Here is a 26,314-nt window from a genome sequence, read left to right on the forward strand (position 1 = left end):
TTGCTTACGGACGTCGATCTCTTATCACTTTTAATAAATTGCGTCAGATTTCTTTTCTCGAATTACGCATTTTTGTCCGCTGGCATTGTCATCGCGTATCCTGACACCTAGCGGCAAAGTGCCTGTCAACGAAACAAGAGAATTAAGAAAGACATAAAAATGGCGTCCCCCAGAGAAGACGGTGAATTGTTGGAAAGCTCCTCTAGTTCCGATGAAGAAAATTCTGAAGAAGAAGAGTCAGGAAAACCAGGTCAGAATGCTGTAAAGTTCAAGAATGATGGAAGTTTCCTGGAAATGTTCAAAAAGATGCAAGAGAGCAATCAACAGTCTCCACAAGTACCTGAGAAGAAAGACGTCACACAGTTGCAAATGAAAAATCCTGACAATCCGTCTGCACATGCCGAACCGTCTCACACAGAAAAGGACGCTGTACCACCACAGCCTGCCCAGAAGAAACCTGGTCTCATGTCTTTAGTAAGTTTACTCTCCTCCAGATTTACAGCGAACCAATTCAGTCGTTGAATTGGTTAAACTGACGTTTCTCTTCCAGGGATGATATCCTAGCCCGACAATCGCGGCGGTTTCACATTCAAAGTTATTGCTGATCGAGACTAACGGGCGAGTCATTTCTATATCCGTACAGGTGGGAAAGCGACGCGGAGGCAAATCCCTACCAGTTGGAGTCGTTAAGAAGCAGAAACGACCAGAAGAAGAAGAAGAAAGTAGTGTGAGTTCATTTTCTTTCAGTTACCTGTTTAACTCAGTTATCTTAACGTTTTAACTTTGTGTCACAGGGGAAAGACTGATGCCTGGTCTCAGTACATGAGTGAAGTGAAAAAATACAAGGAACGACTGGGTGATGAAGGTATACTTAGTCCTCGTTGTGTTGGTTATTGTGAATTAATCTTTTTTAAATTTTGACAGAGGAGAAAAACAGACCCCTGGTCAAGTGATTTTCAGACGATTCCTTTCCGATTGTGTTGTTTTGTGTGTGACAAGAATAAAAAACTGTGGATGATTTTCAAATGAAGATTTGACTTTTATTCTTCTTTATTTTATTATAAATCTTACTACCCACATTTTACAAAACAAACCCTGACGATCAAGACGGTGACTGTTATTCAAGCTAAATTTGCGTTTTAAGGTCGATTTCCATATCAAGTTTTGAAAGACGAAAAGTCTACAGGGAATTAGGAAAAATAGTCAATAATCATTTTCGAATGGTTTCCATATCAGTTCATCGGTGACGGTAGTGTGACTCCAAGGTTAAGTGCCACTTTAAGCTGGGCCAAAGCTGCATCCTTTAACGAAAAGAGATGAGACACTTCTGCCTCGGTCTTTGATAAGGGAATCGCTTGATCAAAGAGCTCGATAGCTCGTCTGAGATTTCCCCGCTGGACTTCGATAGTACCAAGGGTCTCGTAAGCAAATTCACACTTGTTATCCATTCGAATGGCGTCTTCGATTAGTTTAGTTGCCAATTCAACATTACCTGCCGACTGCAGCTGGAGCAGACCTGTTCAATTCAAGAATAGATTTTAACCAGGGGTCCCCTGTAGCTTCTAAAATTAACACACACACCTCTATGAACATATGCAGTGGCATTCTCTGGGTCAACCTCAAGCGCTTTCATAAAGTACTCATCTGCCTTTTGAAATTCTTGCTGATCGCTCAATACCTGCGATGCAATCAACAGTTAAACTATGCAAATTAACAGAAATTTGCATAATATAAACAGACCTGGGCGTAGAGGAGGTAGCATTCTGGGCAAGATGGGAATCTGCGAATAGCGTCTTCGAAAGCTGTCAAAGCTGCAACGACTTTTTGGGCATTGCTCATCGCCACTGCAGCCCTGTAATCTGTGTATAATTTCTGAACGAGGGCGATGGGGAAATCGCTGTTCAAAGACACAGCTTTGGCAAAGTCGCTAATGGCTTCATTTGCTTGATCCAGCAACATGTAAACCTAAGAATTGATTAGATATTCGATCTTTATCTTAAACAGGATATAATTGTGGTACCTGTCCTCTGTGATGAAAGACATCGGCATTTTCGGGACCTAGTTCTGCAGCCATCAATAAATCGTGTAAACTTTCTTCTGGTGAACCAAGTTGCATTCGAAGGGTTGCGCGTTTCACAAGAGCATTCACCCTAACCTACAAATGAAGAATGGTGAGATACATATCTCCCTTTTCGCTATTTTTATCAATTCACCTGTGGGTCTGCATCAGGGTCATTGAAGACTTCAGACAAGTCCTCCAAGGCCTTCACATGTTCACCCAGCAAAGATAGGAAGGTTCCTCTTAAAAGCCTTGCAAGCCTTTTGGTTGCGATATCACTCTGGCGAAAAAAAAAGATAAATATGTCACTTCAATTAAAAGTGTTTGCCTGCTTTCCTTACCGATTCAGTTTCGAGCTCATTAGTACACAGTTCAATGATGTTATCGAATTCTTTATCTTTTAATTTGTCTAAGGCTTTGGCAAAAGCACCCTTTTCTTCATCTGTTTCTTGTTGCTGAGGAAAATAAGATTATTGACAAGAGCGATAAAAAAATTCAGATTATTTGTTTACCGGCTCTCGTTTTAATAGATTAAAAACGGGGTCTTCGGCGAAAGAACACATGAAAGTGTTGACAAAATGTTTAGACGGAATGACTGACTGTCGGTTCATCATGGCTTCTTTGGCGTGCTCCTTTCCTGCGGGAAACCACCATTTATCTTCACACTATTCTAAAGGAATATAATAAGAAAAAAGTTACCGAGTTCTTTAAGTACTCTATCAGCCATCAGCAATGATGACTGATTCTGAAAAGCCTCCAAAATGCATACAGCTGTAATATCTTCCAGGCATGACTCCAACTGCTTAGTAACTTCATATGCCTTTGCTCTTCTGTGTAAGGCTTTGACATATTTGCTGTTATACTTAAGTGCTTCACTGCAATCCCTGATTACTGCTTCATAATTTTTCTGCGAAAAAAGGAAAAATTGAGTGAATGCCTTTTAAATTTATTATTTTAAGTTACCAATTGTTCAAAGGCAGCTGCACGATTTTGATGGAAAGTAGATACATCCTGAATTTTATCCTTCGGACAAACATCAATGGCCTGCTGATAACATTTAATTGCATCTGAATATTTGCCCTCTTTGAAATACTTGTTGCCTTTGTTCTTATAGGTTTGAGCCCGTTTGAAAGGATCTTCTTCTTCTTCCACAACAGGAACTACACTCTCCTTCACCTTCTCGATATTCTTTTCTACGCCATTAACCTTTTTCGCATCATTCTGTGTTTCAATTGGCACCGACACACTAGCAGCAACATCTGCCACATTTTTCTTGATTTGCTTATCTTCCTTGTCAGCAAGCCGAGTTTTGTTTGTTCTCGATCGATAATACCATATTCCTAGTCCTGAAAACATAAACCACATATGCGCATTGTTTAGTACCAAGTCATCGACGTCTGGAAAACATTTACATTAAACTTACCTAGTGCTACTGGAGCCCCAATTGCCAGGGCAATTTGCCATTTTGGTAATGATAGTCCAGACGAGGAAACTGCACGTGTGGATGCAGCCATGTTGTGCAAAATCTGTTTGTGATTTTTCCTGGTTTCTCAAAGTCACGAAGATGTACAGACGACGTGCACGTCGGAATTTTTTTTTTCTGAAATACCGGCTTTTCGGCTTTCTAATGAATTAAGTATTTTTCGAACACTAGATGGCGTTGGAGCGTGAATTGTTATTGCGCAACTTTTGGACCTAGTTGTAACCGCATTTCCTTCGTTTGTCTTAACATTTTTCAGCATATTTACGTTAAGTTACAAATAGAAAATTAGCGGCCAGGAATTAATTGTACACCTTTATGTTGGTGAACGCCCGGCAGAAATTTATGGGAAACGCGTTCATTAGAATTTTTCACGGACCTTGATTTGAGAACAATGAGATCACTGCTGGTATTAATTGCAAATGCTGTGCAACCTAAATTTCTCTTCATAAACACAGATAATCCGTTTCAACGAAGAATATTTACAAAGAAACCAAACCTATTGCGTAAAAAGCGAGATGCGACGTTAATTAAGTCAATTTTTACTAACTAGTGTAAAAAACTTGGCTGAATACGTAAATCCCTTTCAAAATAGTGAACTGTTCCTGCTCTCACGGTGGGTGCGATACGTTGCATTGCTTCCGGTTAACGTCACACGCAATCATTTCTATACGTAAACCACATTCGACCAAATTCCAAGTAGTTAAATCTCGTTTTTCAGCCGGTTTCGAACACAGTCATTGCAACCCGCTAGTTCTAAGCTTTAATCAATTGCTTCGCAAATGAAATTAGTCAAAGTGGAGCAGCTATTGTCACGCCAGTAGCCGCTATCAAACCCACCATCGAAGTAAAGATAAACGCAATAGTCGGGTCTATTGTTGTTAGGGACTCCAGGATACCAATTGGCGTAGTCAAATGGCTGGAAAGGTTCTGTTGAGGCCCATTCCCATTGGGGTATAAGGTATTTTCCTGACGTCCAATAGGTTGACCCATAAACAGGTAGTTCTAAGTTCACAATGGAAAATTTTATCATTTGCTAACTATTGAAATGGAAGATGATATTGTTCACCTGTTACGAGGTGGTGATGGATCAATCGATCTTCCTCGTGGGTTTCAATACTTAGGAGAGTAAAATTTCCAGCTCGGCAAAATCGATCCGCCCTATTCCAATCAACGCCCTTTAAAATAATATATAATTTGTTAATAAATTTAGTATTTAAATATAAATTTAACGTTTCCTTACTAAAGTGCGGGTAGAAAAACAATAGCATTTCAATGCCAATGTCCAGCAAGGTACGTTAGGATCTCCTTGGAGGAAATCTTCTTGGCACTCTATTATTTAAAATAATATTATGAAACGTGTTGGATTAATTCTGAAATAAATAAATATTATTGAAATACATACGCGATGAAGGTATGGCGTCTGAGCCTCCATTTATTTGCGTGGCCACCATACGGTCCTTTATTTCAATTTTATTCCACAACTGGGAAGGTCCACTCCAGCAAACGGTAGAAATCGCGAACAAGATAATTATAGAAACTTTAGTCATTCTATCACAATAACGAAAAATATTGACACTTGCAGCGCGGTCTAACAGTACACGTACTGCATATTGCACTGATGAAATCATATCAATATTAAGGCTTGTCTTATCACGTGTTTTTGTTCAAAGTTTGTCGACCAATATTTTAGTTTTACTTTGTGTTGTCTCGAAGGAAATCCCATGCGGAGTTAATGAAATTTCAGTACGGAACTCACCTTGTTTTCTAAAACTAAAGATAACCATGTATGTTAACGACGACAACGCTTTGTTGCAATGGAACCTAGGGAGGCCCTCATCACATTTAAATTCAATGAAACAAAATCGATCAATGAAGCGCAAGTTATACGACCGATTGATCAATTACCTGTAACATACTCTAGAACCGTTTTCCTCAATCAACTATCAAAGTAAAAAATTAATCAATGAATTCACTTACTATTATTTGATTACAAGGTTGTTGATTCGTGGTCATCCATCCAATGATGATACATAGAGCGTAAAGTGGCCAAAATGGGTTTGGTACTGGACGTCAGCAAAGAGACGGACTACACAAGGAAACTGTTGCCTGACGTTCTCAAGTAGCACAGTTCTCTGGCGAAAGTCTTCCATTGCAACGAGAATATCTGGAAAAACAAAAAAAATTATTAAAGTTTTAGGGAAAGAATTAAATAACAATTTTGCGTCATTAGAATTACTACATTTAAATTCGGCACATAAAAAAAACAAACCAGTTTGTTGCGAAAGCTGGTAAATGTCAAATACATCCGCAAGTTGGTATTACGACCAGCTAAATCGCTTCATTTCATAACCGTCTAATAAATTAAACGACATAGTTTACTGATAAGCATTATTACCTGCACCTGTACTGCAAAGCCATTGAAGACAATAGGCGGTAATTTGAAACAAGAAATAAATCCCAACACTAATCCATTTATAGACGCATCCGCATAACGATGGCAGATTGGGAACAAAAGGACCCTTATCAGTCCAGATTAATTTCCTAGCCTTGACAGGCGCATCTAGTTATCAGCATTTAAAACAGACTTGTTTTCTGCGCAACTCGTAATAGAGCCGTCCACTTCACATGCCATTCTTCCCTATTTATACACCCATAGACATTTAACTGAATAACCAGCAAACAGTGCTGCGACATTCACGTGACGGCGGGCATACTCGCTCTATCAAATGGAATGTTGCTTCAATCTCCTATCTGTGCCGCTTTGTCAAGACAACAAAAGTGGCTATTTCTTGGCCATCACGGCTATTACACAAGAAACGTTAGTCTACAATGATTGCGAGATAGCAGACGGTAATGCAGAATCGCTTCGTAAAAGTGCGTTAACATGATCGTTGCACGAGTTCAATCGCAAGTGGAAAATAGCGCGAGACTCTTAATGAGGCGGACCCTGCCATACTCCACCTAGAGTCAGGTTAGTTCAGACTGTTACTACAACGAGATGGAAATCGACTGTGGCAACAAAGTGTTGGGAAGGGGAGGTTATGCCACCGTCTTTGAAGGAGTATGGGGAGTGAATCGTCGTCCAGTGGCCGTGAAAAGAGTTTTCCTACACGCAGAAGGAACTCGACAAGAAGAAGAGGCGTTAAGAAAACTTGACCATCCCAATGTCATCAAATTGTTTCACGCTGAAAGTGGCATCGTCCTCAGGTAAAGAAGATTTGACCTTGGTAATTTGAAAAATTCTTATTCAAGTTTACATTTAGATTTTTTGCTCTGGAACTGTGCCAAGCTTCGTTGGAAAGACTATTTTTGAAAGAAGGGGATCCTAGAAAATACTGCGGACCAATGCCTCCCCCGCTACAAGTTCTACACCAACTGGCCACGGGACTGGAATATATTCACAGAATGGAATTTATCCATCGTGACTTAAAACCCGAAAATGTTCTCATCTGGGTTGAGCCTAGAACTCAAAAAGTCTTGATGAAATGGTCGGGTTTTGGATTATGCGAACATGTTGATGCAACAGGAAGCTACGTCATCACTGAAATTAAAGGAACCCTCAATTACTTAGCACCTGAAATTTTAAAAATGAAAATGCTAAGAGACACTATGAAGAGAAATAATTTAGAACTGCAAAAGGGGACTCTCAAAAGCGACGTCTTTGGTGAAGGTCTCGTCTTTGGCTATTTCCTTTCAAATGGAAAACATCCTTACGGAGGTGATCACGCAGAAATTCAATCAAACATTATCGGCCAAAATCCCATCAATATGGAACGTAAGTTCTTTTTCTCCCTAAATTGATCACCCAAATTTATGTGTTTCTTTTCAAAATTAGAAATAGAAGCGCAATCTACACGAGAGCTACTTTTAAAGATGTTGACTGATGAACCAGAAATCAGACTGTCATCGTCGGATGTGGTTAAAGCCCTTGAACAAATGCAAAACTAAATACGATTTGGGTACGACGCGGATAAGAACAAATTAAATATGTGAATAAATTTAACGGAATGAGAGTGATTGCCATTGGTTTCTAATAAACAGCTTCTAGCGAACAATGAAGAGGCGGAAGACTTAATTCAAAAATAACTAACCTTTACGAATGCGCAAGTGAAGGATTCATGTCCTTATTTCTTCAGTATTTCGGCAACGTTTTGGATTCCTTCTGCGTAGACAACAGCACTGAACTGCACTGTACATCTATTTCACTTTCTTTGCGGTTGTTGCCAGTTCTGCCCTAAATAACGCAAAGATTAGGTCAAGTGCACATTTGCTCACGGACATTTTGAAGTGTATACCGTGCATCCAGCAGTCCATGAAGGTTTTCACGATCCATAGGAGGCGGTAGTTCTATTCATTAACAGAAAATTACGAACATTTCAGTTAGGAAAATCATATGCATTTTTACCTTTCCCCCGTAATCCCCTCCAACCTGGAAAACGCGACCCATGGCTATTAAAGTTCGTTCAAATGTTCAAGAAACTATTTGCAACGATTACTTTTAGTTCCTAAATTACTGAAATCCATAATTTCGGCTTAACCTTTAGAAGACGACAAAACACCTGTGCAACAAACAGTATGTCAGGTTTAATTTGGGGGATTATTGATGTCACAGCTTTTGCCAAAAAAGGAATGGAACATGCGGGGCTCGATTAACGCGAGCCTTAATCCCATGATTATGAAAAAAGATTTAGATAGAGTACATCATAGATCACGGCACATTTTGAATACGCCGATTACCTGTTCGTATTGGCTTGTCTGCGCTACTTTGCAAACATCATTTACAAAAAGCCACAATCTTCAACGCCATTCGTGCATGCTTCTCCAGCATAAGGAAGCCCAGCTTTTGCAACTGGATCAAGGATTCCCGAATCGAAGAACAAATATCATCATTCCATCGTAATTTTCAACATTTCGTCGAAAATGGACGTAAGGTATCCTATATTTGGAAACTAGTTGCACATTTAAATAAAAATAAGCACTATTATCCAGTAATAAACATAAAAAAAGATGAATTTGCCCATACCTAAGTTTCGAGTAGTTCAAGTTGTGTGACAGCTTGTCCACAATGTCCTTTGAGGATAAACCATGAAAATCATGTTTCACTAAAGGGGTAACTAAGCAAAAAATGATTATAAGATATAAAAGGATATTACATAACGTAAACCTGATGGAAGTTGAGTATTTCTGAAATATTTGTTGACACCATTTCTTCAGTTCCTGGAAATGTATATCCAGATAAAACCCCACAAGAGGTGAAAGCATCTTAATATCAATAAAAGGAATAAAATAATGAAAATCCAATAACCACATGTGCGTAGATACAGAATACCTACAACTTTAATTCCTTCTAATAGACTAAACTTAAGAACTCTAGCTAAAAAACATCAGCTCATGCTGCTCTACTAACAAAACACCAAGTACACTAGTGAAAGACAATAATAAAAGAACAAACAATTAGCTTACCAGTAAGATCCCGGAATTTCGGAAAAACCTACTCATTCGGCGACCATTTCACATTTGAATCTAATTAACCGCGGATAGCCGGATGTGTCTAAACATGTCTTTTTATATGGGGTTAGACGTTGCCTATTACTTCCTAAAATTCGATCATGAAAATTAAAAAAATGTTATTATTATTAGTAATTCAATGCATATACACTATTCTGTAGCTTTCAATAAAATTTAAAATTATTAATGGTCAATCAAATGTATTATACAATTGACAACTTAAAAGTTGAAACACACTTTATATAATGGCAACGCCACTAAATTAGATTAAATGGTATCCAGTCATTCAAATTTCTAATGGGAAACGAAAAATGGGCAAAACCTTTTTCGTTTTTAAAGTTTAAATACAGCGGAAAGCACTGAACCTATTCCAAAGTTCATAATTCATTTTTTATTTACTTTGCCTATGGCATTTATGGCACGTTATTTCTTGAAACTAAGAAATTTGAACCGCGAAAATGGGGAATGGATAAACCTACTTGAAGGGAAATCAGGGGTTTCTTATTTCATCCCCTTTATCCTTGATTTTCACTGTACATCATTATTTCCTTTGGTTACAGAGTCATTCGTTCACGCCTTTCCCTCAGTCTTAGATTGTTTGTCTCCTTCGTCAGTCGCATTTTTCGTGCTCGACAGTTTGGGCTTCACCACGTGGGGAAAAAATGGCTAGTAGCACATCGGTCAGCGATTTAGTGAAATTATTTGGCCCAAGGTCTCTTACATTTTCGCGTACTATTTTATCGTAAATTTATATTGTTTTTTTGTGGTTTCGTGGTATACAGAGCAAAAACCACTAGAAATTCTGCCCCACCTAACGACGAATCAAAAACTGAAGAATGGAAACTCCGATTCGAAAAAGAACGTGACAACGCTCTTCGTGCAGAAGCAGAACTCAATCAAAGAAGATCCTCCGGCAAATTTATCAATCAAGTCGAACAAGTAAGTGTAATCACGAAGGCTGTATGGGTACTATAATAGTGTGATTTGTTTACGCTTTGTTGATATGATAGGTCAACCAGCAAGATCCTATGGATGAATCGACCATCGACCTAAGTCTAACTGCTGTAGATACCCCGCTATCGCATCCTACTCCGTTTACCACTTCCCTTCCAGCTGATTGGGAGTCTGAACGGGAACGACTGTATCAACAACTGAGAAATAAGGTTTGCTTGGTTGTTTAAATATTTGTGTTTGAATAGATAAATTTTTACGAGGGAATTCCTAGGACGAAGAAATCAACGAACTACGCCAATTAGTGGAGAAACTCAAGAAGCAAACAACAGAACAAGAAAAAACTCTTGGTGCAGTTTGGGAGCTTGCTTTGAACCAATCCACCCCTTCCTAATAACTGTCAATCTTTCAAAATTTTAAAAATTCTATTCCCCAGTCATATTTTCGAAAATCGCAATAAATTTTCTCAATAGTGGTTACAACAATAATGCCAAAACTTACATTATTTCCATTCCCTGAGAAAGAGCTTCAGTCCCTGTTTATCAGTGCAGACGACTTTAGTCGTTGCTTTAGGCTATTCGGAGTGACACTGTTTTGCTTATGCCTTTGTCAACAAAAAGAGGTTTTTTTGTATTGATTTAGAAACAATGGGAAACTCAGGTCTAAAGCAGCATCTGGAAAATTCTAGTAAGACTGGCGTATTTCAACTTAAAGATGCCAACCTTTCAGAGGTAATTAAGCCATACTATATGTTTTTTACGTACGCAAATTTATGGTCTTTGATGCGCAGTTACCCCCGGAACTCCTTCAAATTGCTCAAACACTAAGAACTCTAGATCTGTCGGGAAACAAAATCGAACAATTATCTCCCAGGATAAGCTCATTCAACATGCTAAAACATCTGACCCTCAACAAAAATAGGCTCGGTATGATATCAGATGCTGGTGTTTTTGTTTAATGTATAATACTAACTTGATTTTTTTACAGGTTCCCTCCCACCTGAACTAGGCCAGCTCAGTAAAATTGAAACACTTATATTGAGTTCCAACAGACTAACCACCATTCCATCCACTTTGTCAAAATTAAGAAATTTGAAGCTAGTCAATCTGAGGCAATTATAAATGCAATATTACTTTGAAAATATTTAACATTAGCTTAAGGTACAAATTTGCAGTGACAATCGCCTGACAAACTTTCCTCTAGAATTCTGTGATATGAAACACTTGGACGTGCTTGACCTATCAATGAACAAAATGACGGAAGTTCCAGCAGGTGTGGGAAAATTGCAAGTGGTTGAACTAAACCTTAACCAGAACCAAGTAAAAAACAAAATGTTGTGTTTTTTTTAATGTCGCCATTACTGACAGATGCTTACCTGGTTTACGTAGATCCAGTCAATGTCTGATGAATTAGCCCAGTGTCCAAGACTAAAGACTTTACGCCTAGAAGAAAACTGCCTACCAATGATTTCTCCCACAATTCTTAAAGATTCATCAATTTCCCTGTTGGCTGTTGAGGGCAACTTATTTGAGAGTAAAGACTTTATGAAAGCAGACGGCTACACACAGTACATGGAGCGGTATACGGCAACAAAGAAAAAAATGTACTGAAATTGCATTTCCTACCGTAACGTTGAGTTTGGCGAATGTCCCATCCACCAAGAAATATTCTTTCACTTGCTTGTGTTTGATTTGATGTTAAATCTTGTCTGTTTATCCATTTTACACGTGATGAAATCGCACACTGTTCCAAACTATCGATTTTGCACACTGGTCGCACAAAATGTACAATTTGTCAACGTTTATTACAAAATCACGTGATGATGGCTTAGGAAAGGATGGGACGATGCTGCCGGACGGGGGAGATCTTCACCTGTAACATATCGGAATGGGAGAGAACGTGAGAAAAACTATGAGAACGACAAAAGACGAAAATAATTCAACTTCGATGTGCCATACATGACGGGAGACTCTTAAAAATTACCGCCAGCAAAACAAACCATTTAATCCCCATCACAACAACAAAGACAACGAAAAAAAAATGTCAACAACAGGGCAGGACAAAAGAACGATTCGCAAAAACTTTCACAACACCAAAACCTCCATCAGATCTTGCACACAAAAAAAATGGACGAACAAATTAATCGTTATTTTACATAATCAACAGAGCAGCCATGATTGTACAAAAGAGAGTATTCAATTTTTAGAGAAAAAATAAAATCAGATAAACACTCGCACGTCAGCGGCTCGTCCGGACCGGGATCGCCGCTGTGTCCGAGGAGAACCAGTACCAGAAGACGTTGCTGCAACAGCTCCTACTGCTCCATCTTCTATTGCTCTGTGTAAACTGGCAGACGGCCGTTCTGCCTGTTGTTCAGCCCACTCATCATCAGATCGAAAAGTGGACATTCTGATAGGATTGGAGGTTGAGGGAAGAGAATGATTGACCCCCGAACGGACAAAAGACCATTCCACACTGCTCAAACGGGATACGCTGGCCCCATCGCCTAAATCCAATTGAAGTTCCCTATAAAGTAAAGAATTAATAAGATGAGAATGGTCTTTGTATGTATCAAGCTTTGTGGAATGAAATGTAAAACCTGTAGGGCTCAATTGGTTGAAGAGAAGGGACGAATTGCGGTAGGGGATTGATGGACAATGCCGCGATATCGGGAATGAATTCCGACAACTGCGACTGATGGAGTGGATGATTGTCGTCGTCCATGGCCAAGTCCAAGGCCGGCTCAGACTTTTGAAACGCTTTGGGTCGCGAAGTCATCCGTTTGGGCGGGACCGGAACGCGGACAGCTATCGAACTGGATTTCCTCGGCTCCCAAATCAGGGCCGATGTCGCCTGAATTTGCTGTTGGATTTGATGTTGCTGAGATTCATCTGCTTCCTCGGCGAATTGATAAGCTGCTGATTCCAACTCTTCAGCGATCGAGTCAGGTAAATTAAATTCGCGTACGACTCGCAATCGGATTTGTCGATTAATGTCTCGACGTGAAGCCAATTGAAGTGAATACGCTCGCTGGGCCAAAGGTGATAACCGGAGTTTCCTCTCCCGACGGATCATGGCTTGAAGCGTTTCTGAATCTGGGACTATGGAGATTTCACAAAAACAATTGGTAACTAAAATTGACAAATCATTGATTAAAATTTCATACCTGGAACAGCTCCTGTAACAACATCCAAGTCATTGGTGGCATTAGATGAGGAAGTAGCCATTTTAGCAACAGCTTCCATTCCGGCCGGAGCGTCATCAATCATGTACAAAGTGTCGGGAATGTGAGAGGACATGCGGACCATCCTGTGCCGGACGAGTTCCATCTCCTGGACGAGCTGGTCGGCCAAGAGACTCTTGGTTTCTTCAAAGTAAGGCATAAAGAGGCGTGGCTTGACGTAGAGGCCCGTGTGGTGGTGGACAGTATGATGTTGGTGATGATGATGGCCACGGATCCAGGCAGACAGAGCTCCTCGACCAGGTCCACTCGCAGACAACTTGTGACTATTGTCACCACCAATCATGTGGCTAGGTGGCGTCGATACCAACCCTCGCCTAATGGCCTGAGCAAGACTTTCGTGGCTGGGCGGTAGAACGTGGTCCACTCGAACATGCGGCAGTAATTCAGAGAGAATGTCCCTGAGTTCCACGTCGTTCAGATCTCTTCTTCTAACACCTTTTCTCGCAACCGAGTGAGCAGTTTGGCTGACAATGTTGGGTTCACGATCTTCCATACGCCTGACCAGTTGATGTTCTCCCCATCGAAGAACAGCTTGCAATACTTCCAGCTCACTGGCCTGCAGAAAATCGCTTTGGAGAGCTTCGACCAAATGATTTTTGTCCAATTCCAGCAACACTGGTGCCTGAGCGATAGCACTAAATTCTTCACGGAGCAATTGCAACGCCTGTCTACGGACCCATGGAGAACCATGGGGCAATTCAGACCATCTAAGCACTTGAGGTAGGTTATCTAACGACAGATTGTCAACAATCACGTCTTCGCAACCTTGGGAAAGAATGTCCAACTCTAAAAAGCGGCCAATCTATTTAAAAAGAAATGATTTAATTAATTAAATAATTACATGATCATATATAATGACGTACCTGATACAGTTCGGTTGCTTCTTCGAAAAGAGTTGGAGGTATGGGACGAGAAACGGGCAATCCAGTCGCTGCTGCTGGAAGACCAGCAGCAGCTCCATTGGTCGAACATGGTGCTTCTTCTGTTGTGCTACTAGGTTCACTAGGTCCGTTTCGTATGATACAACTCATGTCAACCGTATCCAAGTATAGAGCTTGCATGAGCACCTGAGCGTAGCGTCGTGGTATAACCGATTCATCGAGAATGATCCTCGTTGGCGTTACGGCTAAAAATAAATATATGTTTTAGAAATTTGATAAACATTTTTAAAAGATAGAAATTACCATTTTCTGTTGTTCTGCAGCGACGCTGTATGAGACTCCGAAAGAAAGGCGAACGAGAACTGAGAATGGCACGATGGCATCGCATCTCCATTCGTGGATAAAATCCATAATCTGAAGACGATGAACCGATGTTACCTGTGCTGCTACTGAGCGACGAGTTGGAGCAATGAGGTTTCCCCGTGGCAAGGGCGAAATCTTGGCCAGAAGCGAATACTAGTACGGCATCGGCTAAATCACCCGTGTCCATGAGATAACGAAGGTCGTGCTCCAATTGGTTCGGAGTACCAAATTCCTGGCCCAAGCGGATGAGCACATCCATATCCGTTTGGGACGTTGAGTCACCACCGTCAAGTAAGCAGAAATCGCCCGTGTAGAGATAACGAAGCAACGCTGCAAACGTCGGGACGTCAATACCTCGAGATTGAAGCAACGAGTCGACATGAACTTGGGCACCGTGAACTGTTCGGGTGTTATTGCCACTTCCACCGCTGGCCAGCAGCTCGCGGAAGTAGGCACACCGGGAACTGAGGATGGCCCGGTGGACGGGGAAACAGGCGCCTTGGAAAATGAGCGTCACGTCGCTGGCGTACTTGTAGTCGAACAAGTCCGAAAGGTCCTGTTTGTGCGTTGAGGCCGGTGGACGGGCCAGATCGGCTTGGACCGACAGGTCCTTGAGCGCCGCCGTTGCTTCGTATTCTTCCACCAGGGTGTTGAGTTCCAGCGGACTCCAATCGGCCACAAATTCCCTTATCACTTTGCCGTGGTCGTACGATTTCGACGTCCGTCGTCGACGAATCAGTTTACGACGCAATGTGGCGAATCCCGTCATCTTTTTCTTCTTCTCCCTGCATTGAACGAGATATTGAAAAGTTATTAGTACGTAGTTAGATTTTGAAGCCAGACTCTTCAACCATGTAACATCAAAACAAATTGTTATCAATACTTGAACTGTTACTTGCTCAATAAAAAATACAGTGAAACAATGAAATAAATACACACCTGACAGATACTCCTACTAGCTGATCACCAGAGTGCATTGCAGAGAATGTTTTGGAAGAATCTGAATGTCTAGTAGAACGGTGGCAAGGTGTAGTGCTAGTGGAGGTAACACACTTTCCTTCGTGAAAGCCTGATGCACTGGCTCCCATTTTTGATAAATAATCAGATCTCTTTTACCCACCTGGAATCCAACTGCTTCAATAATTTTCGATTCTTCTCTTGTTATAAATAAACGGTCAGGTGTATAGTTTGTACAGTGGATGAAGACCACATTGGTCGATTAACGTACACAAACAAAAGAATAAGACAAATGGTTTTTGTCTTCAACGACCAACTCAGTGAGAGTTTTGATCCTCCGACATTCTCACTTGTTGTAATTCAATTTGACTCTGTGACAACTCGGAAGCAACATCACCACCATCTTGTTTTACCACTAAACAGGCTCGCTGGCCATCTCGGCTGAAGGTAAAGTCAATTCTACACAGCCCAGTACGCAATCCTTTAAGATGGGAAATGGAATGCGGAAATCAAAGCCAATTCATCAGAAAATTGAAAAGATGAAAAATGTTTTGACGCAGCACGGCATAAACACTGTTATACTGTCAGAAGTGTTTTTAGTTGTGGAATAATGGTAGATTTCAAAAAGTAACAAAACAAAATACATTTGCTTAATAATCAATTTTTAACAATTCCCGCGAATTACTTTTCCTGCTTTTCTTTCCCTCGTATTAGACCCTGTCGCGATGACCCGAGCCCAAGTGCCAAGTCCAGACGGCGCCTCCGTTAATGACAGGAGAGCAGACGCCTTCCCCTTCTTATTCTCTTCCTCCCATAAGGCAACCAATTCCTCTCAATTATATGGTTTACGACCTCTAGGGCGAATTCTCCTTCTGGCGAAACAAGTGAAAAAACCAACAAATAATTGTTCTTTTGATTTCCCTAAAAGAGATTAGAAACCTTCGTTTAACAATGACGACGTTAAGGCCATTCACCTGTGATGATATGTTTCGATTTAATTTTGTGTAAGTCTTTGATGTACTAAATTTTTAAATCTCACTTTGACGTATTCCACTTTCGTTTTTGCGGTATTGAAACAGAAATCTTGATCCGCTCACCGAGACGGTAATACTTTAAATCTCAAAACATAAATAAATGTGTTTAAAATCATTTGGTATGTAGTATGGGCTCACCTTCTACCTCCAATACATGGCTCATTGGCCAGAATACTTTCAGCTGACTGAAGCCCCTGGTGGTGAAATCATGGGATACAGTAAGTTGATAACTGCAAACATAAACATTTCCCGTACTACATTTTACATAGCTTCACTACCCAGTTATGGGTAAAGCAGAAGGGCATGGCACCAACTGGCATGGCCATGTCACTGCTCTGAGTGTAGCACCAGACTACAGAAGGCTGGGACTAGCAGCAAAGTTAATGTCTGGACTGGAAGAAATTTCTGAAAAGTACATAACTTTATACAATTGTTTTGATTAACAGCAAAAGTTGCAACTGATTCTTTTCCTCTTTTCAGGAAACAAGCGTATTTTGTCGACTTGTTTGTCAGAGTTTCCAACACAGTGGCAATTAACATGTACAAAAACCTAGGTTATATTATTTACAGAACAGTACTGGAATATTATTCAGGTTCACCTGATGAAGACGCTTATGGTATGTTGCAAGTTCTACACAAATCAAAAAACACTAAATGACACGTTTTTCTGTTACAGACATGCGGAAATCATTATCGAGAGACGTGGATAAGTTATCGGTAGTGCCTCTCACCCATCCAGTCAGACCAGAAGATATTGAATAAACCTCATTTCTAAAAACTGCCTGTAAACTGTGTTTTATTTGAGTGAAAAAAGAGAATACGATTTTTTAATGAGGAAAAAGAAATAAACAAGTGAAATATTCAGAACGTTCTTACAAAATAAACGTAGGGACATTAAAAAATTAACTCGATAAATTAAACTTCTCGATATCTTCAAAATGAGAATTCATCACCTTACACCATTGTTCCTCTTCTTCATCACGTTTGTTCTTCTTATGGATGGTCTTGCCGCCGCCTCGCTTTTTCGCCTTCTTAGAAGAAACTTCTTCGTCACTAGGCTCAAAATCGTCGTCATCGTCCACTGTTAGTATTGTTCGTTTGACTCTTCGCAATTCACGCCTCGAGTATGATCGCCGAGGAGGCTAAGAAATTTTAAAAAATAATATTAGATATGTCTAAAACATAGCTTTTTCTAATGTAAGAATCTTACTTGTGAGAAAACAGTTGGTGGAGTAGGAGGGACTTCACTGTTTCGGACATTAGTCTCCTCATCATCATCGATTTCCGCAACATCTTTTATGTACTGTTTCAAAGAAGGGTGCTTTTGTTTATCCATAGCCGGTTGAAGAGGTCTAATACCCCGTATTAAATCACGTGCTACATCCTCATCGAGTCTGGCTGGCCGATTGGCTGATTTTCTAGTTGCTTTTGTAACTTTACGGACTGGCGACACAGACGCAAAGCATTCTGCGATCGTTTGTTGCTTGATCGGCGTTGACTTGACGAGCTGCTTTTCAACCACTTTATCCACAGTAGAAACCGGAGGATAAGTTTCTGGATCTTCAAATCCAAAAAGGTTTTCCATTGCGGCTTCCACTTGGTCAGGATGGGATTGTATGACCTGTTGACTTTCTTCGAAATCTCCGGCTAGAATACCGGATTCGGTAGTCTTGTCCCTTTCCTCTGAATGATCGGCATCCGCATTTTCTGTTAACGTGACATCATCAATAATAGTTGATTGATTGACAATGGGATAAATATAACTAATATCATCAAGACGCTCTTCTTTTTCCGGTTCGTCAACAACCATTTGCTCAGTCATTTTGCTAAGTTTTTCGGCAACCGCTTTGAGCAGTGGTGTCGTACTTTTTGCAGCGGTTTTATCGGTGCTCGGTGGCTTTATCCCTTTTGTTGATGTAACGACGGGTTTCTGTACATCTTCCGTTTTAGCAGCAGCAGTTCTTAACGGCCGTTTAGTTTGTTTAGGAGCCACAATGCCTTTGCTGGGTTTGAAAACATCGTTTTCCTTTTTTGGCTTCCTCGTTCTTTTTTTCTTTGCTGGTTTACATTCGCTTGAATCATATTCAACTCCATAAATATCATCGACGGCCGAGTGTAGGAGTTCTGGTTTTGGCTCAGTCCTCCAAACGGGAACTTTCTTTGCCTTCGAAGTCCGCTTCGTTGCAGGTGAGGGTGAGCTTACTTTCGACTCGTTCTTCGTAGATGTCAGTTTCCCAGGCGAAAGTTTTGAAACGGATAAGCGGGCAGACTTTCGACAGGGTCCGGATAACGAAGATGAACCATTAAGTACTGATACCTCACCAGCCTGTTCAATCCATTTTTCTAATGCGGTTTTCCTTTTCTGCTTGGAGGCCGTGGATATCCCTTTCTTTTTTAACTGAGGACTTTTCCCATTCTTCAAAATAGAGGACTGTAGAGCTTGAGATCTTGTTTGACAGGGTAGTGTTTCTTCAGTATCAGATTTTGTACACTTTGTAGATGCTTTAGGTGAGACTTCTTTTGGGTTGTTAGACTTGTTAGAAGTTGGTGTGTTGTGTGATTTCGTCATATTTCGTGTCATTCTGAAGCTGGGTACTGTATTTACCAGATCAGAATTAGAGTGTAAACCTATCAATTTGTAAAAATAAAATTTTATTTGTATCTGCTCACATGAAAAAAATAGTACTCACCTGAAACATCTGTTGGAGGTAGCCCATTTTTGGAGGGATTCTCAGTTTTATCCATGTCATCTGTTTCTGATACATTAGGTGAGCTAATGGGAATCTGTCGAATGGACGTTTGAGCAGGGCTCCCACTTGTTTGACTGACATCTCCTGCTGTTGCAGTGTTCTGATTCTCAGGTAAACTTGTAGGTTTTTTTACCGTTCGTCGAGTTGCCCTCAGACATTTCACACCATTGCTCCAATCTGTTCCCACATTTACTGTTTCTTCATTATGTTTGCTGTCAACAGAATGTTCTGTCTTTGTCACAGAATCCAATAAGCTTTTATTCTTTGAATTTGTTTGTTTTTTGTGGTTATCAATGGGACTTGATGAAACAAAGGTTTTCACTTTACTTCTGGTTTGTCGACCAAATGGTTGGTTAATTGATTGCCTTTGATCAGAATCATCTTCTTTATCTGTAGTATTGCCCATGTTTTTCAATGGTGTAATTACTGACTTGTTGGTCAAATCCTTTAGTGCTATTTTGTTTTTCTGGAAACGAATTTTATTCGCCTTTGCTTCACGAGGTTCAGAAGTTTGTATCTGATTCTCGGAGTTTTCTATTCGTTTCCGAGTTTTTCCATTTTTCTGTCGTTGTGACCCCATCCTTCTTTTGCTAATTTGAATAATTTGCTAACCAACACCAAACACTTTTTTCCACTCGTTTCACAATAATGGCGCGCAACGGTTGTTGAAGATCGTCTGGTGGCAGTTTCGTGAAACAAAGGAAATACATTTTTTATTTTTAAATCTTTGTCGATTGTTGCAAACAAAAAATTAAAATTTCAAAGAATTTAATTATTAATAATTTTTTATAGAAGTAAATGCAAATTGAATCGCTAAATAGGCAACAGATTTTATTTTGAAAATTAATTATGTGGAGAATAAGCTGGCAACGTTGAAAATTGCTTAAAGTTTGAAAAATTTTTAATTTCCAATTGCTTATGGCGCCTATTTTTTGTTGGAAATAGATTATCATTTATTTTTAACGAGCATGAACTCTTCCAAAGATATTTCGGCTCAGATATTGAAGTGTGTTGAAGAGGCTACACAGGAAATCTTAAATTGTCATGGAGTCACGGGAGGGGATAATGCAATGTCGAGCACAACTGAACTCTTTCTAAAAGTAAAAAAGTCTGTAACTTTCTCTTTATCACAATCTGCCATAATGATTTTGTATTTAAATAGCTATTTCCTACAAATTTGGCATTAGCCATAAATAGTGTTTATTTTAAAGAAGATGACAACACATGTAGCACAGAAATGGATCAAACTAAAGGTACTGAAAAATTAAAACAAAACAATTATTTCTGTGTTACACTCCGCATAGAATTTAACAACAGAAATTATATGTTATAGAGGCAATGGAACATGAAAAAACTGTAATGGAAATAATTGGCAAGAGAAGGCAAGGGACAACAGCGTGTCGAGATGTACTAGAGAAAACTTTGGCCATTGAGCAAAAAAGAATGGTATCCCTAATTTATGTTTCAAAGTTCTTTGTTTGGATAATTAAAAGAACAAACATATATTTACCAGATGGCTCTAGAGGTGGCTTCAGGAGTTGTTAATGTGCAGAAGTATGAGATGCAGTCGGTGCCATACAAGAAAGAAGAACTAAAAATTGGGGCTAAGAAAACTTTGGAAAATCTAAAAAGCGCTGCGAAGCAAGCTGTTGATTTGAACTGTCGGGCTGAAGAACTCACTGAAGCAGCAATAATGTTAAGAGAAGCTGACACAACTGACTTTGAATCAATTAACTCATTTTAAAAGTATGTATGTAACATAATATCTTGAATAAATTTCTGTTTATACGAATTTCCCTAGAACAGAGATATTAGGTATTTATCAAATTCAACTGCCATGCGAAAGTAATCATTTTCGAATATTACGATTGTATTTGATGGGTTAATCTTGCATGGATCAGGTACTATCAGAAATAGTTGAAAGTTTTATGAAAAGTAAAAATCAGCCTCAGCTTGACGGCGGTTAACGAGTCCTTGAGAAACTTGCCCGTTTACATAGACCCATCGCATGAATTCATCACGGATGGTTGGATCATCGGGCCAAACACGCACTTTGGCAAGCAGAGTTGAGCTGGAGAAAGCACCGACACCAACGTTATAGGTGAACGAAACTAGGGCATCAAACTGTTGCTGTCTTAGAACGACGCCGTTGCCAACTAGACGATCTACCTCTGGTGCGAACTTCATTCAAAAAATAATAACTTATTATTAAAATGGTTTTTCTTAACACTATTTAGAAGACAGTTGTTGAACAGAAAAGTAACTCACCGATTGATCGACCCAGTATTCGAAAAGGTCATCAGCACCTGCTTGAGTGATGGTGTCGCCTTGTCGAACGGGACTGCCATCTTGATAGCGAGTGTTACCGTAACCAATGGTCCAGACACCTCCAATATCCCTGCAAATTATTAGGAATTTATTTAAAACAAAGGTTTAAAATTATGCAAACAAAATCCTACTGGTAAGCCACTAGACTCAGGCCTTCAAAACCCTTGATCAGGTCGTAACCAGCTTGTGAGACTGTCCTTGCAGCCAGAGAGGGGGCAACCAAGGCCGCAAATACGACCATGCAACACACGGTAATTTTCATTTTGATCTAATAATTAGTTTAAGTAAGTTAAGGATATGAATATAAAAAGAGGAGAGAGGGATTACCTTTCCGTTTGGTTTCGAAACGATCTGCTACTCGCTGGTGATGCCCCAAGCATTTTATATACCTCGTTAAAGTTTAGTAATCTTGAACTGCTTAACTCTCTTCACTGATGACACGTGAGCCAGATTACTCTCTTATTCTAGGTCTACAATTTTAGGTCCCGAAGTAGATGATGAAATTGAAGGCTGCGTACAAACTTTTATCTGTGGTGAATAAACAATAAACAAGAGATTATAATACTATTGACATGTTTACAAAAATAAATTTATGGTACAACATACCTATTGAATATAATCTCATCATTAAGAAGATTGTTCTGTTGGGCTGCCCGCAAAGACTGCACGTGCAATTTAGGCAAACCCAGACATTTGATGGAATAATCTTTGGCCAACATGTTTGTATTTTTCTTTTGCATCTTTCGATGAACAAATGCTGAACACAAGCAGTTATATTTTTATTTTTTTTTTATTTTTTGGGTTTTTGTACTGTCAAGCCGTTTGTGGTGACCAAATTGAGGAGCAAACTCATGATAAAAAAAAAAGATAACAAAGATCCCAAACAAACAAAGTCGTGCGTGATGACGTCAATCCCAAATTTTTGATGCCCGTAGAAATGGAACAACAAAAAGCGACTCCGGCACGAAGAGTATAACCAATTCCACTAAACAAAGTGAAAATGCCTATACTTCAAGAAAATATGCGCATCCTTCAATACCCACCAAAAAAAAATTGACCAACAATTAGGGAAAAAAGATGTCAAAATTTGTTACCATCCAAGTGAACGGAGATTATGAAACTGCGCCCAAGAATTCTGTTTTTTTCTTTTTGGGTTTTTCATTTTAAAAAAAAAGAAACGGAAAAAAGAGGAAGCGCACAACAACTTGGCGGAATTGCAAACGGTAACAAGGGAGAAAAAACTCGCGATATTTTGGTCATCAACAACGAGAAAAAGGGATGTTTGAATGGCAGGGGGTTATAGAGAAAAAGTGAATATAACTGAAAAAAAAATGCATTTGAAATAACCACCGGGTTTGGTTTGGTACTGTGTTTTTGTTTTCCATCTCCAAAATAAGGTATTTTCGTGTTTGTTTTTTAAGTATGTATAGAATATAAATCTGTTGGTAAACAGATCCTATGTACGGATGTGTGACGCCATAAAAAAAAGGGACCGGTATTGGAGATTTAAGAGGCTTTCAGGTGGTTAGTACGTCAAATCCAACGATAACTTTGCTAGGAGAACTACGAATAAGACTGGTATAATCAGGACTTGCGGTTTTGTCGTCCTTGGCGATACTGTTGTCGGTTTCGATTGCAGAATTATTATTAGATGAAGAAAACACACTGTCAGATGGAGGGACGTCTGCTATTTCACTGCTTTCTGTTGACACTTCTTCAACCCGTGGCACGACAGCTACTGGGGTAACCGTGAAACGTGAACGAGGAGATGGTAAAGGGGAATTATTCGGCTCCACTCGAGTAACCTGCAATAAAACCGACGTTAATTTCCCAATTGGTAAATATTAAAAAAAAGGGTTATACCTTGAATCTCCCGCTAGGAGAAGGCAGTGGACTGGGTGACGGACTGGGCGAGGGACTGGGCAGAGGACTGCGTAGTTTACGAGGAACACGTGGCTGTTGATCGTCTTCGTTATTTAATGGGAGGAGCAAGAGCTTTTCGCTCGGAGGGACAAGACACGTGAGCGATATCTTGCGTGAGGCCACATCATCTGCCATTTCCACCTCATCTGCATTATTAGTGGATTGTTTGTTGAGATCGCTGGGCAGGCTGGACAGGGTGTCGCCGTCGTTTGCTTCCGTATCATGAACAGTGCAGAGGGCAGCGATCTCCTCACTAAGTCGTCGATATTCGGCAGTGTTATGTTCCAATTGTTGCTGATCAGGTGATGAGGTAGAAGAATTCACATTTTCTTGGTTGTCTGGGTCTAAATCGACTTGGGTGATGGTTGGACAGTGTTTAAGAGCAGCAGCAAGCGCCATCAATCCTGCTAGTCCAATGCTGTTTTTACGTAAATCAATTCGCTTCAATTGCGTTCCAGTAGCCAATGTTTCTGATAGGGAAATGATGGCCGGACAAGTCAATCCATTTTCCTGAAGTCCTAGTAGCAATAGCGAACGATTACGTTCAAGTCCAGATGGAATTAGATTAATAACTCCATCATCCCCCAGCTTGTTATGGCCGAGATTTAGCGTTTGTAGTGTCTGGTTAGTCGCCTGTACAAAATATTAAACATTAGTTTTGATCTTAAAAACAAACAAAATTATTTAAATACCAAGACTTTGACTAAAGCTGGCGAAGACTCTTGAGTGATGCCGTTGTTCCAGACGACAAGCGAGATCAGTCCAACATTGTCTAGTAGTGCGTCGCATATGTAACCCATTCCTTTATCTAAAATTTCGTTGTTCCTATTTAAACGAACAATATTCTTGTGTATCTCTTATCTGCTTAATTTTGTTTTTAAAACTTACCTCAAGTCTATGTGCTGGAGTGACGAATTTCCAGTCAGAAGAATACCCAGCTGTAAGGCGTCGAAAGGCGTTAATTTGTTTTCGGCCAAGTGCAGCTCGCGCAAATTGCGGTTCATTTTCAACGAACTTGCTGTTGGTCGTCAAATCCAAAAATCAGGGAATAAGAATTTTTCTTAGAAAAACATTAACGATTTCCTTCAAGTATAGAAATACCGATAATGGCCAACGATCTGCCGGTGAGACTACAATCGTTCAAGTACAGGACCCTCAGGCGAGAGTTGGATCGCAGAGCTCTGGCCAATAAAGTTGAGCTGTGTTCCGATAATCCTACTTGAGCTGCGTCCAGCCATTCTAAACACTCGGTCTGTGCATCAAAAATATTCGTGAACATGGACCAAGAGAATGGGTGAATATAACAAAAAGCTCACCCTTTTGATCATGCGACAGCACGCTTGCCATCCCCTGCTGGTCATACTTTTGTTGGACGCGATGCTTACGTGCGTGGCAGCTTCGTAAAATTCGATCATGTCGAACAACGCGATTAGCCCCTAGTAATGAAAAACAGACATTAATATTGGAAACATAGTTTGCTTAACTATTACTTACATCATCACTTGAGTGGGCATCTCCTATATCTAAAAGTTTCAGAGGTACGTTTTTTAAGACATCTTCTAGTGATTCACAGTCATGGGAGTTTAAGTTGCGGCCTCTTAGCGTTAAGCTGGCTGAACGTGGACGACTCAAATCTAGTGTCTTCAAAAAAAAAAAAAAGGTTTACATACAGTAATGAGCAAAAGAAATTTCTGCTATTACCTTTAACTGTTCAATAATGTGCTCAACAGGTTCTGCCTCATTTTTCTTACATGACGATGTGTATGCAGCAACAATGTTGATATCGGTCTCATTTTCAGTTGCAATACACTCTACAAAAGAAGAAATAAAATAATAGCATAAAGCAAAAGTAAACATTCAATTTATTGTGCTACAGCACTACCTGGAACGTCAGGAACTGTGGGCTCTAGGTTTTGCACCAACATGGTTTCGTCCGAGGGAAAGGAAACCCTCTTCTCCAGCATCCTCCTCTTCTGCTTTATACCATCGTAATGCTGCTGCTCAGTTGTTTCTTGCAGATTGTCAGACAGGTTGAGATCAGGTACATTATTCCCTGTTTGACATACACCTGCAAACCTCAACCTGCTACTCCATTCTTCGGCTTCTTCAGACATGTTGCAGTGGGCAGCGAGAATCATGACCCACACCTGTCAATACAATAACCACACATTCAGATTATCTGTGTTAAAGAAACGTGCTTGCCGTCATCCCACAAGACAGCATTGTTAAATAATAATAACAAGATCTTACGTGCGGCAACTATATAAGATTTCCATTCAACAAAACTGAATGTGTGGATTTCCTCTTTGCCAATCAACAGCTTGCTGAAATATTATATGGGAGAGCTCCGTGACGGAAACACAACATTGGGAGAATAGACACAGTGACCACGAGAATGAGCGAAAGGGAGAGAGCGTTGTTTTTTTTGTTGTTGTATGGCGTGATAAGTCTCGGCAGTAACAACGCAACAACCAATCAGCTGCGAGAGTAACGAAACAACTGACGAGCGGTTCTGTTACCGTGCTGTTACGTAGTCTGCACACATACAGGCAGACCTTCGGTCGTCCGGTCGGTCTGTCAGCAGGCCATGAAAAATTACTCCAAAAAAAAAGAAAAAAAGAACCAACTTTCATTCCTCACGTTGGGTGGGGAAACGTTGCAATTTTTTTTATTTAAAGAATTGACAGAGCCTGCTGCTGACATGAGTTCAGTGTACTCGGGGAATATCGATGCAAAAAAAAATAATGATCGAGGAAAAAAGGGGGACACGCGTGAAAGGTGCTTTTTGAAATGACCGTGGGACAAATTGGAAGGCTGTACTACCGTTACCGTA

General features: G+C 40.1%; 12 protein-coding genes across 14 annotated transcripts; 6 read left to right on the forward strand and 6 right to left on the reverse strand.

Annotated features, from left to right (window-relative positions):
* Nucleotides 1–120: 120 nt before the first annotated feature.
* On the forward strand, nt 121–1,030 carry LOC130694745 (telomerase RNA component interacting RNase-like). The gene is made up of 4 exons (XM_057517827.2): nt 121–474; nt 644–753; nt 795–865; nt 925–1,030. The coding sequence occupies exons 1-4, from the start codon at nt 160–162 to the stop codon at nt 951–953; spliced, it is 525 nt and encodes a 174-aa protein (XP_057373810.1). The 5' UTR covers nt 121–159; the 3' UTR covers nt 954–1,030.
* An 8-nt stretch (nt 1,031–1,038) lies between these two features.
* Nucleotides 1,039–3,665, reverse strand: LOC130694728 (mitochondrial import receptor subunit TOM70-like). The gene is made up of 10 exons (XM_057517809.2): nt 3,483–3,665; nt 3,023–3,405; nt 2,759–2,966; nt 2,572–2,696; nt 2,401–2,514; nt 2,214–2,339; nt 2,021–2,155; nt 1,741–1,965; nt 1,582–1,678; nt 1,039–1,516 (listed from the first exon to the last, which is right to left on the reverse strand). The coding sequence occupies exons 1-10, from the start codon at nt 3,571–3,573 to the stop codon at nt 1,233–1,235; spliced, it is 1,788 nt and encodes a 595-aa protein (XP_057373792.1). The 5' UTR covers nt 3,574–3,665; the 3' UTR covers nt 1,039–1,232.
* A 557-nt stretch (nt 3,666–4,222) lies between these two features.
* LOC132087885 (L-selectin-like) lies at nt 4,223–7,763 on the reverse strand. The gene is made up of 5 exons (XM_059494911.1): nt 7,634–7,763; nt 4,945–5,706; nt 4,783–4,871; nt 4,609–4,717; nt 4,223–4,544 (listed from the first exon to the last, which is right to left on the reverse strand). Exons 2-5 carry the CDS (start codon nt 5,168–5,170, stop codon nt 4,303–4,305), a joined length of 666 nt encoding a protein of 221 aa, XP_059350894.1. The 5' UTR covers nt 5,171–5,706; nt 7,634–7,763; the 3' UTR covers nt 4,223–4,302.
* Nucleotides 6,453–7,651, forward strand: LOC130694734 (serine/threonine-protein kinase/endoribonuclease IRE1-like). The gene is made up of 3 exons (XM_057517815.2): nt 6,453–6,749; nt 6,806–7,317; nt 7,378–7,651. The coding sequence occupies exons 1-3, from the start codon at nt 6,541–6,543 to the stop codon at nt 7,488–7,490; spliced, it is 834 nt and encodes a 277-aa protein (XP_057373798.1). The 5' UTR covers nt 6,453–6,540; the 3' UTR covers nt 7,491–7,651.
* A 1,838-nt stretch (nt 7,764–9,601) lies between the features above and the next one.
* On the forward strand, nt 9,602–10,489 carry LOC130694743 (kinesin heavy chain-like). 2 transcript variants are annotated; one of them, XM_057517823.1, is made up of 4 exons: nt 9,602–9,762; nt 9,833–9,995; nt 10,061–10,213; nt 10,276–10,489. In XM_057517823.1, the coding sequence occupies exons 1-4, from the start codon at nt 9,713–9,715 to the stop codon at nt 10,393–10,395; spliced, it is 486 nt and encodes a 161-aa protein (XP_057373806.1). In that variant the 5' UTR covers nt 9,602–9,712; the 3' UTR covers nt 10,396–10,489. The 2 variants fall into 2 exon arrangements, with proteins under 2 accessions (XP_057373806.1, XP_057373807.1); XM_057517824.1 differs by having other exon boundaries at nt 9,833–9,989.
* Nucleotides 10,490–10,571: 82 nt separating this feature from the next.
* Nucleotides 10,572–11,742, forward strand: LOC130694737 (leucine-rich repeat-containing protein 57-like). Its single transcript, XM_057517818.1, has 5 exons — nt 10,572–10,732; nt 10,792–10,927; nt 10,989–11,112; nt 11,176–11,320; nt 11,390–11,742. Exons 1-5 carry the CDS (start codon nt 10,649–10,651, stop codon nt 11,609–11,611), a joined length of 711 nt encoding a protein of 236 aa, XP_057373801.1. The 5' UTR covers nt 10,572–10,648; the 3' UTR covers nt 11,612–11,742.
* Nucleotides 11,743–11,786: 44 nt separating this feature from the next.
* On the reverse strand, nt 11,787–16,004 carry LOC130694725 (BTB/POZ domain-containing protein 7-like). Its single transcript, XM_057517805.2, has 6 exons — nt 15,429–16,004; nt 14,430–15,274; nt 14,109–14,371; nt 13,168–14,047; nt 12,601–13,102; nt 11,787–12,527 (listed from the first exon to the last, which is right to left on the reverse strand). Exons 1-6 carry the CDS (start codon nt 15,575–15,577, stop codon nt 12,221–12,223), a joined length of 2,946 nt encoding a protein of 981 aa, XP_057373788.1. The 5' UTR covers nt 15,578–16,004; the 3' UTR covers nt 11,787–12,220.
* A 189-nt stretch (nt 16,005–16,193) lies between these two features.
* On the forward strand, nt 16,194–17,256 carry LOC130694741 (N-alpha-acetyltransferase 20-like). Its single transcript, XM_057517821.2, has 6 exons — nt 16,194–16,450; nt 16,526–16,550; nt 16,608–16,698; nt 16,763–16,892; nt 16,961–17,097; nt 17,157–17,256. The coding sequence occupies exons 1-6, from the start codon at nt 16,398–16,400 to the stop codon at nt 17,240–17,242; spliced, it is 522 nt and encodes a 173-aa protein (XP_057373804.1). The 5' UTR covers nt 16,194–16,397; the 3' UTR covers nt 17,243–17,256.
* Nucleotides 17,257–17,269: 13 nt separating this feature from the next.
* Nucleotides 17,270–19,898, reverse strand: LOC130694726 (microtubule-associated protein futsch-like). Of its 2 annotated transcripts, none has more exons than XM_057517807.2 (3): nt 19,171–19,898; nt 17,691–19,075; nt 17,270–17,622 (listed from the first exon to the last, which is right to left on the reverse strand). In XM_057517807.2, the coding sequence occupies exons 1-3, from the start codon at nt 19,808–19,810 to the stop codon at nt 17,383–17,385; spliced, it is 2,265 nt and encodes a 754-aa protein (XP_057373790.1). In that variant the 5' UTR covers nt 19,811–19,898; the 3' UTR covers nt 17,270–17,382. The 2 variants fall into 2 exon arrangements, with proteins under 2 accessions (XP_057373790.1, XP_057373789.1); XM_057517806.2 differs by having other exon boundaries at nt 17,691–19,108.
* A 253-nt stretch (nt 19,899–20,151) lies between these two features.
* LOC130694739 (uncharacterized) lies at nt 20,152–21,022 on the forward strand. Its single transcript, XM_057517820.2, has 4 exons — nt 20,152–20,330; nt 20,393–20,483; nt 20,564–20,676; nt 20,744–21,022. The coding sequence occupies exons 1-4, from the start codon at nt 20,199–20,201 to the stop codon at nt 20,972–20,974; spliced, it is 567 nt and encodes a 188-aa protein (XP_057373803.1). The 5' UTR covers nt 20,152–20,198; the 3' UTR covers nt 20,975–21,022.
* A 60-nt stretch (nt 21,023–21,082) lies between these two features.
* Nucleotides 21,083–22,040, reverse strand: LOC130694742 (lysozyme RrrD-like). The gene is made up of 4 exons (XM_057517822.2): nt 21,886–22,040; nt 21,690–21,826; nt 21,499–21,628; nt 21,083–21,411 (listed from the first exon to the last, which is right to left on the reverse strand). Exons 2-4 carry the CDS (start codon nt 21,818–21,820, stop codon nt 21,157–21,159), a joined length of 516 nt encoding a protein of 171 aa, XP_057373805.1. The 5' UTR covers nt 21,821–21,826; nt 21,886–22,040; the 3' UTR covers nt 21,083–21,156.
* A 289-nt stretch (nt 22,041–22,329) lies between these two features.
* Nucleotides 22,330–25,988, reverse strand: LOC130694744 (protein phosphatase 1 regulatory subunit 37-like). The gene is made up of 10 exons (XM_057517826.2): nt 25,732–25,988; nt 25,364–25,628; nt 25,183–25,292; nt 24,976–25,122; nt 24,798–24,917; nt 24,583–24,733; nt 24,370–24,499; nt 24,174–24,306; nt 23,422–24,114; nt 22,330–23,363 (listed from the first exon to the last, which is right to left on the reverse strand). Exons 2-10 carry the CDS (start codon nt 25,617–25,619, stop codon nt 23,076–23,078), a joined length of 2,028 nt encoding a protein of 675 aa, XP_057373809.1. The 5' UTR covers nt 25,620–25,628; nt 25,732–25,988; the 3' UTR covers nt 22,330–23,075.
* Between the last annotated feature and the right edge of the window lie 326 nt (nt 25,989–26,314).

The sequence above is a fragment of the Daphnia carinata genome, chromosome 4 (assembly GCF_022539665.2).
Source record: "Daphnia carinata strain CSIRO-1 chromosome 4, CSIRO_AGI_Dcar_HiC_V3, whole genome shotgun sequence".
In the NCBI taxonomy this organism is placed as follows: Eukaryota; Metazoa; Arthropoda; class Branchiopoda; order Diplostraca; family Daphniidae; genus Daphnia; species Daphnia carinata.